The sequence below is a fragment of the Mauremys reevesii genome, linkage group 11, assembly GCF_016161935.1.
Source record: "Mauremys reevesii isolate NIE-2019 linkage group 11, ASM1616193v1, whole genome shotgun sequence".
NCBI lineage: Eukaryota > Metazoa > Chordata > Testudines > Geoemydidae > Mauremys > Mauremys reevesii.
Window position 1 is genome coordinate 8,148,230 of NC_052633.1, and position 15,391 is coordinate 8,163,620.

The 15,391-nt window shown below is 42.2% G+C and overlaps 1 protein-coding gene across 2 annotated transcripts in view; it reads left to right on the forward strand.

Annotated features, from left to right (window-relative positions):
* The window catches only part of NDUFA10 (NADH:ubiquinone oxidoreductase subunit A10), a 58,545-nt gene that overhangs the window by 20,994 nt on the left and 22,160 nt on the right, over positions 1-15,391 (forward strand). Inside the window, exons 7-8 of one of the 2 annotated variants that reach the window (XM_039494118.1) lie at positions 3,643-3,697; positions 13,291-13,376. In XM_039494118.1, the coding sequence (XP_039350052.1) occupies positions 3,643-3,697; positions 13,291-13,376 (141 nt within the window). The remainder of the gene's footprint in view (positions 1-3,642; positions 3,698-13,290; positions 13,377-15,391) is intronic. The other variant, XM_039494119.1, reaches the window with a different exon arrangement.

Here is a 15,391-nt window from a genome sequence, read left to right on the forward strand (position 1 = left end):
TTCCTACGTTGATGGAAGGGGTTTTTCCATCACTGTAGCTAATCTGTCTCTGAGCAGTGGTAGCTAGTCTGACAGAAAAATTCTTCTCTTGACCTAGACACATCTACTTAGGTAGACTTAACTATGGTGCTCTGGGGGATGAATTTTTCACACCGTTGAGCACACTACCTATATTGGTCTAACTTTTAAGTGTAGACCAGGTCATTCATGGTATGTCGTGGTGTGATGACTCTGGTCAGGAAGAGTAACTTTCAAAGGTCACAAAGCTAATCCTGCTTTGAATTAAAACAAGGTAAGTATAATCAAGCTGGGGGTTGGCTTCTAAATTCCCTCTAAGCTGCGTGGCCAACTATTAAGCCCTGCGCAAGGGCTGAGGGCTGCAGCGGGGGGAGGCGTCTCTCTCCCAGCATGGACCTGCCTCAACCGGAGGAGAGGCTCCTCTCCCCCCTACCCCAGGTGCTGCTGGGGGGAGTCCTCTCTCCCTGCTGTAGCCCCCAGGCAGTCTGTACCCCAAACCCCTCATCCCCAGCCCCACCACAGAGCCCTCACCCCCAGCCAGAGCCCCAGCTCCACACCCCAATCCTCTGCTCCAGCTCTGAGCCCCTCTCCTACACTCCGAACCCCTCGGCCCCACCCCCACCACATGAATTTTGGTATGAGCATCAATATGGAGGTGATGTATGACACATCGCCTCCATATTGATGCACATACCAAAATTCATTCCACACATGCTTGGGAAAAATTAGAGGGAATACTGGTTAGCTTGTATTTACACCTAGTTATCTAGTCTCATTGATGTAAGTCAGAACGAACCTTAAGGTATATAGTCTGTCTCCTCTTGTTTTCTTGCTGCGACTCCCAAGATAAATCAGGGTAATTGTGCTGCCAGCAATTGAACTGAATAATTTCATGTCATTGTCTTGAAGCCTGTCTGTCATCTGGAGCTTGAGGTGTTGATGCAGCTAAGGTCAGCTGCCTCCCTTGGTGAGTTCACCCCCATTGATTAGCAGCTAGTGCACAGCTGTCAGAACAAAGCTGGAACTAAAGGCTGAAGAGAAGGGGTGGGAAACCTTAGTACTCCCATCCCTGAGGGCAGAGTTGTTTTAATTCACCAGTGAGGAGGAAAATGTTGCTTATTCTTTGGATCAAATTGAGCCCCTGAAACATACCACGTTGTTACTTCATTCAGGTTAAATCCTGGTCTAGCTGGTCCTGCTGTGATTTCAACTCTTCATCTGTATGTGGTTTAATACACTTGTTAAGCAATCACTCTGCTTGGCATCTCCAGTGTATGGGTTTATAACAGCCTGTCAAACTGAAGTTTGTACTCGGTTTCAAAGGAGGACACTGCCCCTATGATGTTAAAACTTTTAACATGTTTGACACTTGAATTCCATCGCTGTGTGAAACTTATCAGTAGTTTGTGTTAGATGAAAACAGGAGATTGATGTCATACTGGAGATACCAGAACCTCTCAGTGCATCATCTGACTAATGCTGGGATAGGTACTCTCTTCAACATGTTGAACAGACCACTTCAATTCCTTTGGTGATCTTTTCCTGGCCATAAGTCTAAAATTGCAAATCTGTTCTTAATCTTCATATCTAATTCTGCTATCACTGAGCAGCTGCTTCCTCTTTGTGAAAGCTTGCGAAGTATCAAGTGGCTTGATCCACTCTATAATGCAATTGCCAGTTTAGAACTCTGTATTTGGTCAAAACAACCCACTAGCCTTTGTTTAGTGAAACTTGAAACTGAAGATGCAAACGTCTGTGCTGCATTGTGATAACAGTCCCCTTTGAGGGTAAAAAAACAAGGCAGTTTTGTTTCTCTGCCAGTTGACTGTAGGGAGATGAATGTTGGAATTGAAGTTTTCAAGAATCTTACAGCTTCTTCTTCGAGTAGCGTCCCTATGGGTGCTCCATTGTAGGTGTGCTTGCGTCCTTGCACTGCTGATTGGAGAACTTTGGTATCGGTGTCCATTCAGCCTGCATGTGCTCTGTCTCCCCTCGTGCCCCGCCATGTGGTTAACCAGCACGTGCGGTCAAACTCCCTTTAGTTCTTTTTTAACCACAGAATCCTTGACAAGAACTCCAAAGTAGAGGGGTGGAGGGTTGGTTGTGAAGCACCCATAAGGACACACGTCTTGAAGAACCATCATTATTGCACAAAATGAGTAAAAAGAACAAAATAATGAAATCCTGTCTTGTAACCAGGAAACTGTTTAAACGTTAAAGTGCCCTGGGCAGGGGCTTTCTAGCCAGAAACTGACTGTGTATCGGTGCGGTGAAGTGCTTTTGGGATCCTTTGAAATAAAGGGCATATGTTTCTTATTAACAAAGATGGGCCACTATTAACTCAGGCTTCACACTGGTTTTGGCCTCCATGCTGCTGCTGTCCTGAATTGTCACTTACTGGTAACATGATTGCTGCCAGCAGTAGGCTTCAGATTGCCAAGTTTTACTTCCACTTTGGACTTGCAGGTTGTTCTCCTAAGCAAAAGGTGATTTTTCTCAGAACTTTTTAGCTGCAAATTAAATAAAATGCCAAACTTAAAAATTGCCTGGGCTGTGAACTTCCATCTTTAAAGAACCTAGAAGGAAAATAAAAGGGTCCAATATTGCTATTTGTTCCCATAAAAAGCACAGGGGTGTCTTTTTTGAATTCACAGGGGGTTACTTGGGAGGAACTGGGGGACGAGACGGGGTGGGACAAGCATGGAGTTAGAGCACTGCAAAAAGTGTTTGTGACTCAAAGGAGCAAATGCAACCAAGTTTGTTCTGTTGCGGTAGTGCCCAGAAGCTCCAGTTAGGCACCAGGCCTGATTATGCTAGGTTCTGTACAAACACGGAAAGATGGTCCTTGAGCCAGGGTGCTTACAGTCTGTTTTGTGGGCGTTTTTCCATCCATAAGTATGGACCCAGCTTTAATGTCATATTGTTTGTTAAAGCAACAAAGAATCCTGTGGCACCTTATAGACTAACAGACGTTCTGCAGCATGAGCTTTCGTGGGTGAATACCCACTTCTTCTTGCATCTGAAGAAGTGGGTATTCACCCACGAAAGCTCATGCTGCAGAACGTCTGTTAGTCTATAAGGTGCCACAGGATTCTTTGTTGCTTTTACAGATCCAGACTAACACGGCTACCCCTCTGATATTGTTTGTTACCTTTTATCTTGGTAAATAAAGATAAACAATTTAATCCTCTCCAGAAATAATCCACAAATGTAGTGGTTGTAGTAAAATGCAAGACTCTCACTGAATTTTGGGTCAGACAGCTGCTAAAAGTTTGGAGAGTGGTTGTCTGGACTGGATAGGAGCAGAAGTGCATAATTAGGACAAGTCTCGTATTAGCAAACTCCTAGATTCAGCTGTACTAAGATAGTTTTCAGTTAATTCTGACATTTGGAATTTTAAACGCTTTCATTGCAGGAAAGAAACATTGAGCAATACAAGGAGCGTTCTGCTGCAACAACTTCTCCAAATAACTCCTCCACCAAAAATCTTAATTTGAAATTATTCCCTTTATCTTGATGTATTACATTTTAATTTCATTTCAGCATGAATAATTGGAGTCTTTTTTTTCTGGGGGGCAAGGTAGCTATATCCAGTCATTGTAATATTATTTCTTTTCTTTGCAGTGAGACCTCTGAGGTTTTACAGTACACAGCGAGCGAGGCGCAGGATGTGGAGAAGGTAAAAGGGCTTGCTGCATGGAGTTGATATCATGAAGCTTTGATTCAGGAAATCTGGTTTTTGAAATGCATTGTTCTGGCCATCTTTTGTCGTTAATCTTGGATTTGCAATTTAGTCCTGTCTTTTTAGAGTAACAGCAACATAAAATAATCCACTCTAGTCTTGGAGCTAGTTTCATTTAAAAATTAAAGGGAATATTTTATTACTTTGCTAGACAACTACTAGTGGATCTAAAGTTTGACTCCTTTTACCATCCCACAGATTCTTTGATCTGAGAAAAATGTTTGTGATAACTGTAAGAGCCAACTGCTGGAAAGTAGTCATGAAACTACAAATGTTGAGACTGCTAAAAGGCCAGTCACTTGATCTGTATCGACAGTTGCATATGGTATCTGCAAATTGCAGCTCTTCTCTCCAAATGGATCGGTGCAAATCAGTGTGGACATGGGGAGAATCAACCAAATTGCAGGATAATAGGCCAGTTTACAATATCCAATTTGATTTACCTGGGGTTGATTCACTGTAACTTTATTCTGGAAAAATGAAGTCCACTTGGTCACAGTGTGTGGAGAAGTCGGAGAAGGTTGTAGAGGATTCGTAATGGGATAATTAAGGCCTTTCTCCTCTTGTTTGTTGGTTTGTATCTACAGTTGTGGCTAGTTTCTAATGCCTGCTCACTGTCTTCTATAGCTTTGGAAAAGTGTGTAGTAGATTTGATCCCTCATCAAAGGATCATCTTTCATTTTCAGTACACAACTCCTTAAAAGTACAATCAAATTTTATACAAGTGATAAGGTTCTGCACAGCTCCCAAGATCTACATTACCCATATCTTTTTTTTTTTTCCCCCAATGTAACTGAACCTGATTCTCCTCATACTTGTTGCTTTGAAGGCCTGATGTTATAGTGACCTTCCTTGTGTTTTCATCAGGAGCCTGTCTAACTCAACTCCTCTCATCTGCTAGAGAAAGAGAGAGAATCCTGCCCAGGGCTGATTGCATAGCCCGAGAGATGAGACCCAGACCCCTGCATGGTAGCATGTTGCTTGCTTCTGAAAGAGGAGGGTTGGGAAGAGAGGATTTACAGAACGGTGACCTCCTGAAGGAGATGGGGACTTGATTGGTTCAGGGATCTACTAGCAAAGTAATCCTCCTAGTTAAACCCAGACTTTGCTACGGATGAAACTGTCTCAGGATCAGCTCTGTTGATGCATCAGGAGTGGAAAATGTTCTATCCAGGTTTCCATGGCAAGTGTGGAGTGGGAGGTTTTTATCAACATTTGATAAAAAATTAAACACAGGGATGCATATTGGTCTTACAAAATGTGCTAAAACCCATGCTGACAACAGCTGTACATAAACATACAGGTTAATAATACAGTTTCTGCCATCATGTGAAAAGGATCTTGCTCCTTCACCCTTTGGGTATGTCTATGCAGCAGCTGAGGTGGTTTTTTCCAGCATGGGTAGACACACACTCAGCAGCTCCGCTTGAGCTAATGCGCTAAGAATAGCTGTGTGGCCACAGTGGCTTGTGCCGAATACCTGAGTACAAACCTGCCTGACTCCCTGCGTGCATATTTGTGGTGCTGTGGCCACATTGCTATTTTTAGCACTCTAGCTCAAAGAGAGCTTGCGTATTTCTGTCTACCCATGCTGGGAAATGCCATCCCAAGTGCAGTATAAACACACCCCTAAAAGTAGAAGAATTCAGACATCTCATAACTTTCATGAATTTCCTGCTGCCGTGGAAAGCCCACCTTCCGTTTGGTGATCAGTGGGTAAATAACCACATTTGAGGACCAGTCCAGAAATGGTTAAACAAAAGGGTTAAGTAGTTAACATGGGCAAGTTCAACCATAATATTCCATTATGCTATGTCTTGGTCTGATAAAAAATGAAGCCTCATGAGGGTAACTTTCTGATGGTGACAGTATACTTCAAGGATGTGAGAGAGATGTGAATTTCAGCTTTACCTGGTTGCTGAGCAATCAGACAGCAAAGCAAAGTTGTAGCTTTGTAATTTTCAGAGTTCTGCCTCTTGATAAGGCTGAAAACATCAACAAAAATTTAACACTGTGAATTCATGTTGGAGCAGTTCATTAATCTGATTTTATTTTTAATGAAAAGTGGTGCATTTTTGAAGGGAGTGGGCTATAAGAACCTGGATGTAATGGGATGTACATTTGAATTCAGTGCAGCACTCAGATCCAAGTATACGTCTGTTTTCCACCTCTGTACAACTGGGAGGATGCCAACCTGATTTGTTTTAGCTATGAAAATAGCTTATCCACAAGTCTTTTGCATAACTTTGCAGTCTGTGCAATCTTATGTAATAAAAGCATTGTTTTTCGGTGCTGGGTGGTAATTTCAGAGTGTTTTTCTGTGATGAGCCGCACGCCTAAATTTGCCTTGGGGGGTGATTTTCATAGCATTCAGGTTGGTATATTAATACCATGCTGCCGGTTCTTTCTTCCCCATACAAGGATCTTGAGTTTCTCTTCTCCACCTGGTCTGCAACGAGATGCTTAGCTGAACATATTTAAATGTAGATCGGCAGTTAATAGCAAAAGAGGCTTCTGACCTAGCTACCATGTTGCTACCTTTGTGAAGTTTTTATACTAGGATTTTTGCCTTTTAGCGTTAAACGGCTTTAAAACCTTTGTTGAAAGTTACCTGCTGTCACTATGCCTCGCTCATTGATAATGACATAATGCAGCATCAGGGTACAAATGAACCATGGAAATCCTGAAATCAATTGCCTTTGGAGTCTTCAGAGAAAACTAATTGTGAACTGTAGCTGAATAGACTCTGTCAGGCAGCAGGAAAATCTTTGTGCCACCCAATTTCTGTTGGAATCATCTCTGTAATTCCTATTAATTCATGTTAGCTAATATGTGTATAAATTCCACTTTCTGAATTGTGGGATGACATGGGTTTGTGTTTTGACCAGGAGCAGTACAAGGCAGAGAATGGGAGGCATATGATGTAATACCTACCTTCAATTGGTAGATGTATCTAATTCGCAGGTATTGCAGCCTAGGGTTTTAGCTGCATCTCATGGGAAAAAAAATGTCAAATGAAACCTCATCCCAGGTGATGCATGTTTAACTGTTTAATCCAGATGGTAAAGTCTAATAATTTGGTCCAATCTCCCCTCTCTTATTGATTAGTTTTGGTGGGATGAGCAAACTGGCATTATTTATGTCCTGTCAACTCTATTAAAATCTTGGGTTGGGGAAGCTAGTAAAATAATTGGAGATATACTAATCTCCTAGAACTAGAAGGGACCTTGAAAGGTCATTGAGTCCAGCCCCCTGCCTTCACTAGCAGGACCAATTTTTGCCCCAGATCCCTAAGTGGCCCCCTCAAGGATTGAACTCACAACCCTGGGTTTGGCAGGCTAATGCTCAAACCACTGAGCTGTCTCCCTTGCCCCCCCCGGTAGTTACCTCATGGTCATGCTCAACACAGTTCGGTGTAGAGCAGTGGTTCTCAACCTGTTTATCATTGTGGGCCACAGGTTGAGAACCACAGTGCCCCCCTCAAAGCCCCCCCCCACTTCCCTATGCCCAGTGCCCCCCCGCCCAGAGACCCCTCCATAGAGGGGTCAAGAGCAGAGCTGTGGGGCTGGGCAGCCTAAAACCTTGGGGTGCTGCAGCACCACCACAAACCCCTAGTTCCCAGCACCTCCCACCCCTTCACTGCCCAGAACACCTCTCTCCCCCAAACCTGCCCAGAGACCCACTCTCCTGCCCCCTGGTGTCAGGAGCGCTCCAGCAGGCTGCCAGATGCTGTGTGCCCCTCAGTCAGCCCCGCCCCCTTTAGGTCAGAGCTGCAAAGTTTGAATATTTTTAGCACACAGCTGGGCTGCAGCTGTGTGCTAATTGAGAACTGCTGGCATAGAGGGGTCTGAACTGTCCAACTGTGTTATTGAGTTGTGTGAAAGCCTTGGGCTTCATTATCCCTGTTACTACACTTTGCTGCACATTTTAGTCCATTTTATGTTGGTAATACAGATGTGTGTTGGGTACTACTGTGTTGTAACCAAATTCCCTAACACTGAATAAGCAAAGGCTATTAAGAAAATCTGATTTCAGTGGTTGGTTGAGGGACTTGTCAGGCAGCTTGATTTCAAAATCACAAACAAGGCTGGTTGTTTCAGTGTGCATATGATGATGGAGTGTGTTAACCATTTCTCCAGAACACACATTTCTAAGCAATGATTTGCATCTCATGTTGGTGGTTATTAAATGATTGTCAGAATAATTATTGTAGAGCTAAAGATGTGTAATAGCTGTCATTGAAAGCTTGCTTAGAACTGCCGACAAAGCGCTGTTCACACCGGTGCATTTCGTCGGTAAAACTTTTGTCGTTTGGGGATGTTTTTTCTTAAATACCCCTGAACAACAAAAGTTTTAATGACAAAATACCAGTGTAGACAAACCCTTAGTGGGCCACAATGGGTAGAGCACCCAGAGAGCAGGATAAAAAAGGTAGCATTGAGCTTAATAGGGTAACAAGGTAGATGTCATTGATAGAGGTGGGGCTGGAGAATATGAGAGGAGGTCAGATGACCCTTAAAAGCAAAAGAAAAAGGTCTTAAATCTGAGGTGTTGGACAATGTGGTGTAAGTGAAGGGATTCAAGAAGGATTGTGATGTGGTCAGATCAACAGGCAAGGAATAACATGTTCAGTACTTCATTCTGGGTGCACTAAGGAAAGATGTGCAGATATGCAAGGGAGGCGGAGGCTGTTATAAACGAGAGGAAATAATCAGGGTGTTGATGAAAGAAACAGTTGGATTTTCAATATGTTGCAGAGGAAGATGCAGCAAGATTTGACAGGACCTGTTTGTGTGGGAGGGGTGAGAGGAATCAAAAGATGATCCCAGTTTGTAGGGTTAGGGGGATAGTCACAGGCTTGATAGGGAAGTGGAGAGGATTTAGGAGAAAAAATTTACTTCCCTTCTATTCTTTCCTGGTAACTTTTAGTAAATCCCATTGCTGACAGTTTTATTTTAATCCTGGAAATCGGGGTTTAAAGTAGTCTAAAGCTCTTATTGTTCAAGCAGATATTCCTCCAGGCCAGCAGTATTACATCATCACAGTACATGGCCAGGGAGTGTGTTGATGACCCATGTCACGCCCATTTTATTTTGGATTTGAGCAGATCTGGAGTAGAGTAGGAATTTATTATTTGCAGTCACGGACTGCAAGAATAGCATACAATTTAGCAAGTTAGATGCCAAGTGGGAACCACAAACATGGGTATTAATTCTGCTTAGAAGGAACTTATGCTATATTTTCCCTTTTTGAGGTTGTTTCCTATCAAAGTGAAATTTTCCTTAAAAGCTGATGGAAGACGGACAAAATCATTTGTAGTCTATAGATTCTGTAGGCAAAAATACATGCACATGCACACTGTCACCCACCCACAGTAATACAATGATGTGATATGGATAAGAAGCTGCTGAAAAAATGCTCTTTCCTACAGTCTCTTGAGTAAATGCAACTGATTAGAGTACTGATCGATTTCACACATGCTGATTCATGATGTTTTTAAAAATTAATGCGAGGGCGCTTTCACCAGCCATTAAATGGCAATGATTAAAGGGTTACCTCGGCATGAAAAATAATTACTTTCACATTTGTCAAGTGAAACATATGGTATCTAATTTGAGTATTTGGAATCTAAAATTAAGAATAAGGAAGGGGCATTTAAACTAACTTGCCATACCGTTCCCCAAGAAATATTTAGTGAAATCAAAGACAGTGAAATATGGGATATTATATAATGCTAAGGTTCATGCTTTATAAATCATAGACATTATAGACTTTGGCACAGTTAATTTAGCCCCTTATCTTGCCAGTATTGCAGTTAGTAACAGATCAACAGTGGGCATAGAGGATTCAGGGTTTTCTTTAGATTCTGTCAGGTTTTGAGACTATCGCACATCAACCAGCTGTTTATAAGTTTACATCAACTAGGTGGTCTTAAGAGAAATGTACACTACAGTGCTCAAAGTCAAATGATGATCATTCAATTAGTCATACCTGTGTAAATTAACTCTTGTTCCTACTTAACATGAGGAACAAAGCAGAATTGTTTAGATAATAAAGAGCCTTTTGTAATATAAACAATGGATACCTTTGCCACCCCTTTCTGTTTAAATGCCAAGAAGCATTTGATGCTCTGTGAGATACAGGGTAGTGATTACCATACAGCTCATATGGACATAGTGTGTCGTACTATGTAGCATAGAATAGAAATGTCTGTTGTGTAAGTGTCAGTAAATAGATAGATAAATACAAGTGGGCTGGAAACTCTGCTGCTGTAGATTATCGATCCCTTCAAGTCAGTGGAGCTATAACAATTACACCCGCTCAGGTTCTGGCCTTGTAGATGTATTGCTAACTGTTTCATCTAAAGCAATGGTTCTCAGTCAGAGGTGCATGTACCCTTGGGGGGGACACAGAGGTCTACCAGTTGGTACATCAACTTATCTAGATATTTGCCTAGTTTTATAACAGGCTACATAAAAAGCACTAGCAAAGTCAGTACAAACTAAAATTTCATACAATGACATGTTTATACTTCTCTATTTACTATACACTGAAATTTAAGTATAATATATATATTCAAATTGATTTATTTTATAATTATATAGTAAAAATGAGAAAGCAAACCGTTTTTCAATAATAGTGTGCTGTGACACGTTTGTAGTTTTGTTTGATTTTGTAAGCAAGTAGTTTTTAAGTGAGGTGAAACTTGGGGGGTACGCAAGACAAATCAGATTCCTGAAAGGGGTACAGTAGTCTGGAAAGTTTGAGAGCCACTCATCTAAAGGGTCTTCCTGGAAGACCTGTTAGGAACTACCCTCCTCACTGCATCCTCCCAAATTTTCCCCAGCTGTTAATCCCCACCTCATAAGAACAGCCATACTGGGTCAGACTAAAGGTCCATCTAGCTCAGTATCCTGTCTTCCAACAGTGGCCAATGCTAGGTGCCCAAGAGGGAATGAATAGAATAGGTAATCATCATGTGATCCATCCTCAGTCGCCCATTCATAGAATATCAGGGTAGGAAGGGACCTCAGAAGATGGTCTAGTCCAACCCCCGGCTCAAAGCAGGACAAATCCCCAGACAGTTTTTGTTTTTTTAACCCCCCATTCCCTAAATGGCCCACTCAAGGATTGAACTCACAACCCAGGGTTTAGCAGGCCAATGCTCAAACCACTGAGCTATCCCTCCTCCCATTCCCAGCTTCTGGCAAACACAGGCTAGGGACACCATCCCTGCCCATCCTGGCTAATAGCCATTGATGGACCTATCCTCCATGAACTTATCTAGTTCCTTTTTGAATCCTGTTATAGCCTTGATCTTCGCAACGTCCCTTGTTTAACTAACTTCCACATTTTTGTGTAGTCCCCCTTTCTGAAATTAAATGCTACACTGTTGGGCTGCTGTGGTGTTTTCCTTGCTACAGGGATGTAAATTTGATTATATTATAGTTACTATTATCAAGCGGTCCAGCTATATTCACCTCTAGGACCAGATCCTGTGCTCCACTTCAGACTAAATCAGTAATTGCCTTTCCACTTGTGGGTTCCAGGACTTAGCTGCTCCAGGAAGCAGTCATTTAAAGTGTCAGAAATTTTATCTCTGCATCCCATTCTGAGGTGACATGTACCCTGTGTATGTGGGGATAGTTGAAATCCCACATTATTACTGAGTTTTTTTATTTGTATAGCCTCTCTAATCTCCCTGAGAATTTCATTGTCACTATCACCATCCTGGTCAGGTGGTCAGTAATATTTCTCTGCTGCTATATTCTTCTTCTTCGAGCATGGAATTACTATCTATAGAGATTCTGTAGTACAGTTGGGTTCATTTAAGATTTTGACTTCATTTGATTCTATGCTTTTTCCCCACATATAGTGCCACTCCCCCACCAGCACGACCTGTTTTGTCCTTCTGATACAGTAATACCAGTGTATAAAATATATCTCATTGATTATTCTCATTCCACCAAGTTTCTGTGATGTCTGTTATATCTGTGGGTCCGTGGGCGTTGCCATCCCGGACGAGCCCCCAAATTGTCGAAAAAAAACTTAGTTTTTGCTTTTTGTTTGGGTGCAGCAAAATCAAATACTTTATTATTTCTCCAGTAATTACAATGGAGGGAGAGAGTGCCATAGGACACAGGGTCACCCCAGTCCCAGACAGGTCTCTCCACTGGTAAACAATTACAGCAAGCTTTATACATTTGTTACAGACAATTTTTAGCAATAATACAGACGATAAAAAGCAACAAATACATTTTGTTTATACATAAGCTTTTTTGCTATTTTATTTGTTTTACTACTAAGAAAAAGCAAGCCTGCATATTTGGTTATTAATGCAAGGTCGCAATAACTTTGTACACAGTTTACTTTGTCTTACATTATTTTGCTTTTACAAATTTTACGTTATTAGGGTTACAGTATGGCCTGACTTTTGCTAACTGACTAACATGCATTAAAATCCCCTTCAAATTCTTATTAATTTTTTTCCTGCTTCCACATATCAATATCTCATTTAATACGAGGTACTCTAGTGCTCCCATCTTATTATTTAGACTTCTGGCATTGGTATATAAGCACTTTAAAAAATTGTCACTTTTTAGCTGTCTGCCATTACATCAGGGGTGGCCAACCTGTGGCTCCGGAACCACATGCAGCTCTTCAGATGTTAATATGTGGATCCTTCTATAGGCACCAACTCCGGGGCTGGAGCTACAGGCACCAACTTTCCAGTGTGCCGGGGAATGCTCAACCCCTGGCTCTGACCCAGGCCCTGCCCCCACTCCACCCCTTCCTGCCCCCTCCCCTGAGCCTGACATGCCCTCGCTCCTCCCTGCTCGCCCCCAGAGCCTCCTGCATGCCATGAAACAGCTGTGTGGGGAGGGAGGGGGAGGCACTAGAGGGTGGGGGAAGAGCTGGTGAGGAGCTGATGTATGTGGCTCTTTGGCAATGTACATTAGTAAATTCTGGCTCCTTCTCAGGCTCAGGTTGGCCACCCCTGCATTACATAATGTAATTGAATGGGCCCCTTTTTCATTTGACTGTTTCTCATCAGATCCTACCAGTATTTTATCATCTTCCATCCTCTCCTCCTTACTAGGACATAGAAAATATCCATTGATAGATCCTCTCTTAAGGGATGTCTCTGTGTAACAGCTGCAGTCTGGACTACGTGTGCATCTAGTCAACATCTTAGCCAGTCACTTTGGAGTGTTTTGAGAGCAGCACAAACAAAGCCCCTACCACCACCCTAAGTATTCCCCACCTAGCCCTCCATAGGGACGTAAAGCATCAGTAACTGAACTCAGCAAGAGTTCCTCAAGGACTCCGGTCACTGCTTTGGAGTGGTCTGAACGTGTGATTGTTACTAACATTTTGAATTACTGTTGGAAGGTGATAGCAAATCACTTATTGGGATAGCTTTGTTGTTTAGTTGTATGTATTGTTTGCTTGACTGACTTTTATTTTTCTTGACTGAGGATATAAATTTTAATAAACTCTTGTAATTGTAACGTATGCCCCTCTTTCAGGTAATTGAAGATATTGAGTATCTGAAGTTTGATAAGGGACCTTGGCTGGAACAAGATGATGTTAGTTTCCATCACTTGAGGCTTTAGTAAGTAAACCTAATCCTATTCAGTGTTGCCGCTGAGGGGAAACTTTTATTGTCTTTGCATTTAAAAAAAAATGCATATTTGCACCAAGACTTAGTTTTATACTTGTCTGTCAGAAGTAAACAATGATAGTAGAATTCCATGGTATAGTAGCCTTTTGTGAGAGGATGGTTGCCACTAGTCTGGTCTGGGGATCACCAACTTTAGTAAGCCGGACATCAGATGGTGGTGGCTTTTTGGTTACTACCAACTTGAACTAGATTCAGCCAGAGACCCACAGATGAAGGCACCATACCCCATTAATCAATCCCCAAACCACAGAATCCTATGCTTATTTCATAATATAAGAGTTTTGCCATGAACTGTGGCTTTTTGAGCTTTGGGAAATTGTGTTCAATGTGCAAGTTACATCAGTGTAAATACTCTTGTCCCCAAACAGTAACCATGCCAAGCTGTTTATATAGCTCTAGCCACCAATGATAATCTATAGCATGCTCCTTTCCTGAATTCCCAGAGTTAAAAAACTATGGAGTTTTTTCCTCAGCAGAACTCAAGGAGCCTGCCCTGGTTGCACAAGCCCTACTTATGTGTGACTTGCCAAGTGTTAAAAGCTTTTATTTGTTATGTAAGAATCTACTTATATATTTCTCGAGTGCTGGGTGAGCTGCTGTCCATGTTCATGCACATGCTGCCCCCGTGTGGACATTAAAAGGGATAAGCTATTAAGTTAAAGCCTCGTTCTGTGGTGGAGTTACATAGGTTATAGGACTCGAAGTGACCTCTTGGATCGTGAAGTCCAGTCCCCTGCTGTTGCAGACAACACCATCATATAGTCCTGTCCATAAAGATAATTCTCAAATATAGCATCATGCATTTTATAATTGTACATCACAATAATTCACACCAAATTCCTTCCAGTTTGTGTAGAGCAACACCAGTCCCTTTAGTTTGATTTAATATGAAAGAAGCCTGTTCTAGGCTCCCTGCCATTAACTAAAATACATGGACGCAGCATGATCTGGTGGCTAGGGCACAGGACTGGGAAACGAGACCTGGGTTCTATTCCCAGCTCTGGTAGTGGCCTGAAGGGAGACCTTGAGCAAGTCACTTCCCACCTCTGTGCCTCCATTTCCCCTCTCACCTTTGTCTGACTTGACTTCTTAGATTGCAAGCTCTTTGGAGCAGGGACTGTCTTTAACTGAGTTTGTGCAAAGGCCAGCACAATGGGGCTGTTATGAATAAGAACAGCCATCCTGGGTCAGACCAAAGGTCCATCCAGCCCAGTATCCAGAGGGAATGAACAGAACAGGGAATCATCAAGTGATCCATCCCCGGTTGCCCATTCCCAGCTTCTGGCAACCATAGGCTAGGGACACCATCCCTGCCCATCCTGGCTAATAGCCATTGATGGTCCTATCCTTCATGAATTTATCAAGTTATTTTTTGAACCCTGGTAGTCTTGGCCTTCACAACATCCTCTGGCAAGGATTTCCACAGGTTGACTGTGCGTTGTGTAAAAAGATGATTTCTTTTATTTGTTTTAAACCTGCTGCCTATTAATTTCGTTTGGTGGAACCTAGTTCTTGTGTTATGAGGAGGAAATAACACTTCCTGATTTACTTTGTCCACACCAGTCATGATTTTATACACCTCAAACATATCCCGCCGTAGTCGTTTCTTTTCCAAGCTGAAAAGTCCCAGTCTTATTAATCTCTCCTCGTACGGCAGCTGTTCCATACCCCTAGTCATTTTTGTTGCACTTTTCTGTATCATTTCCAATTCCAATATATATATTTTTGAGATGGGGCAACCACATGTGCACACAGTATTCAAGATGCAGGCATACCAGGGATTTATATAGCGGCAATACGATATTTTCTGTTTTATGTATCCCTTAACGATTCCCAACAAATAATATGCAAATAATAAATAAGTTAAACAAAAGAGCAGACCATTCCCACAAAAAACAAACCCTGTGTAATAAAATCTCTTACCTCCCTGTCCTCTTTCCATCCCA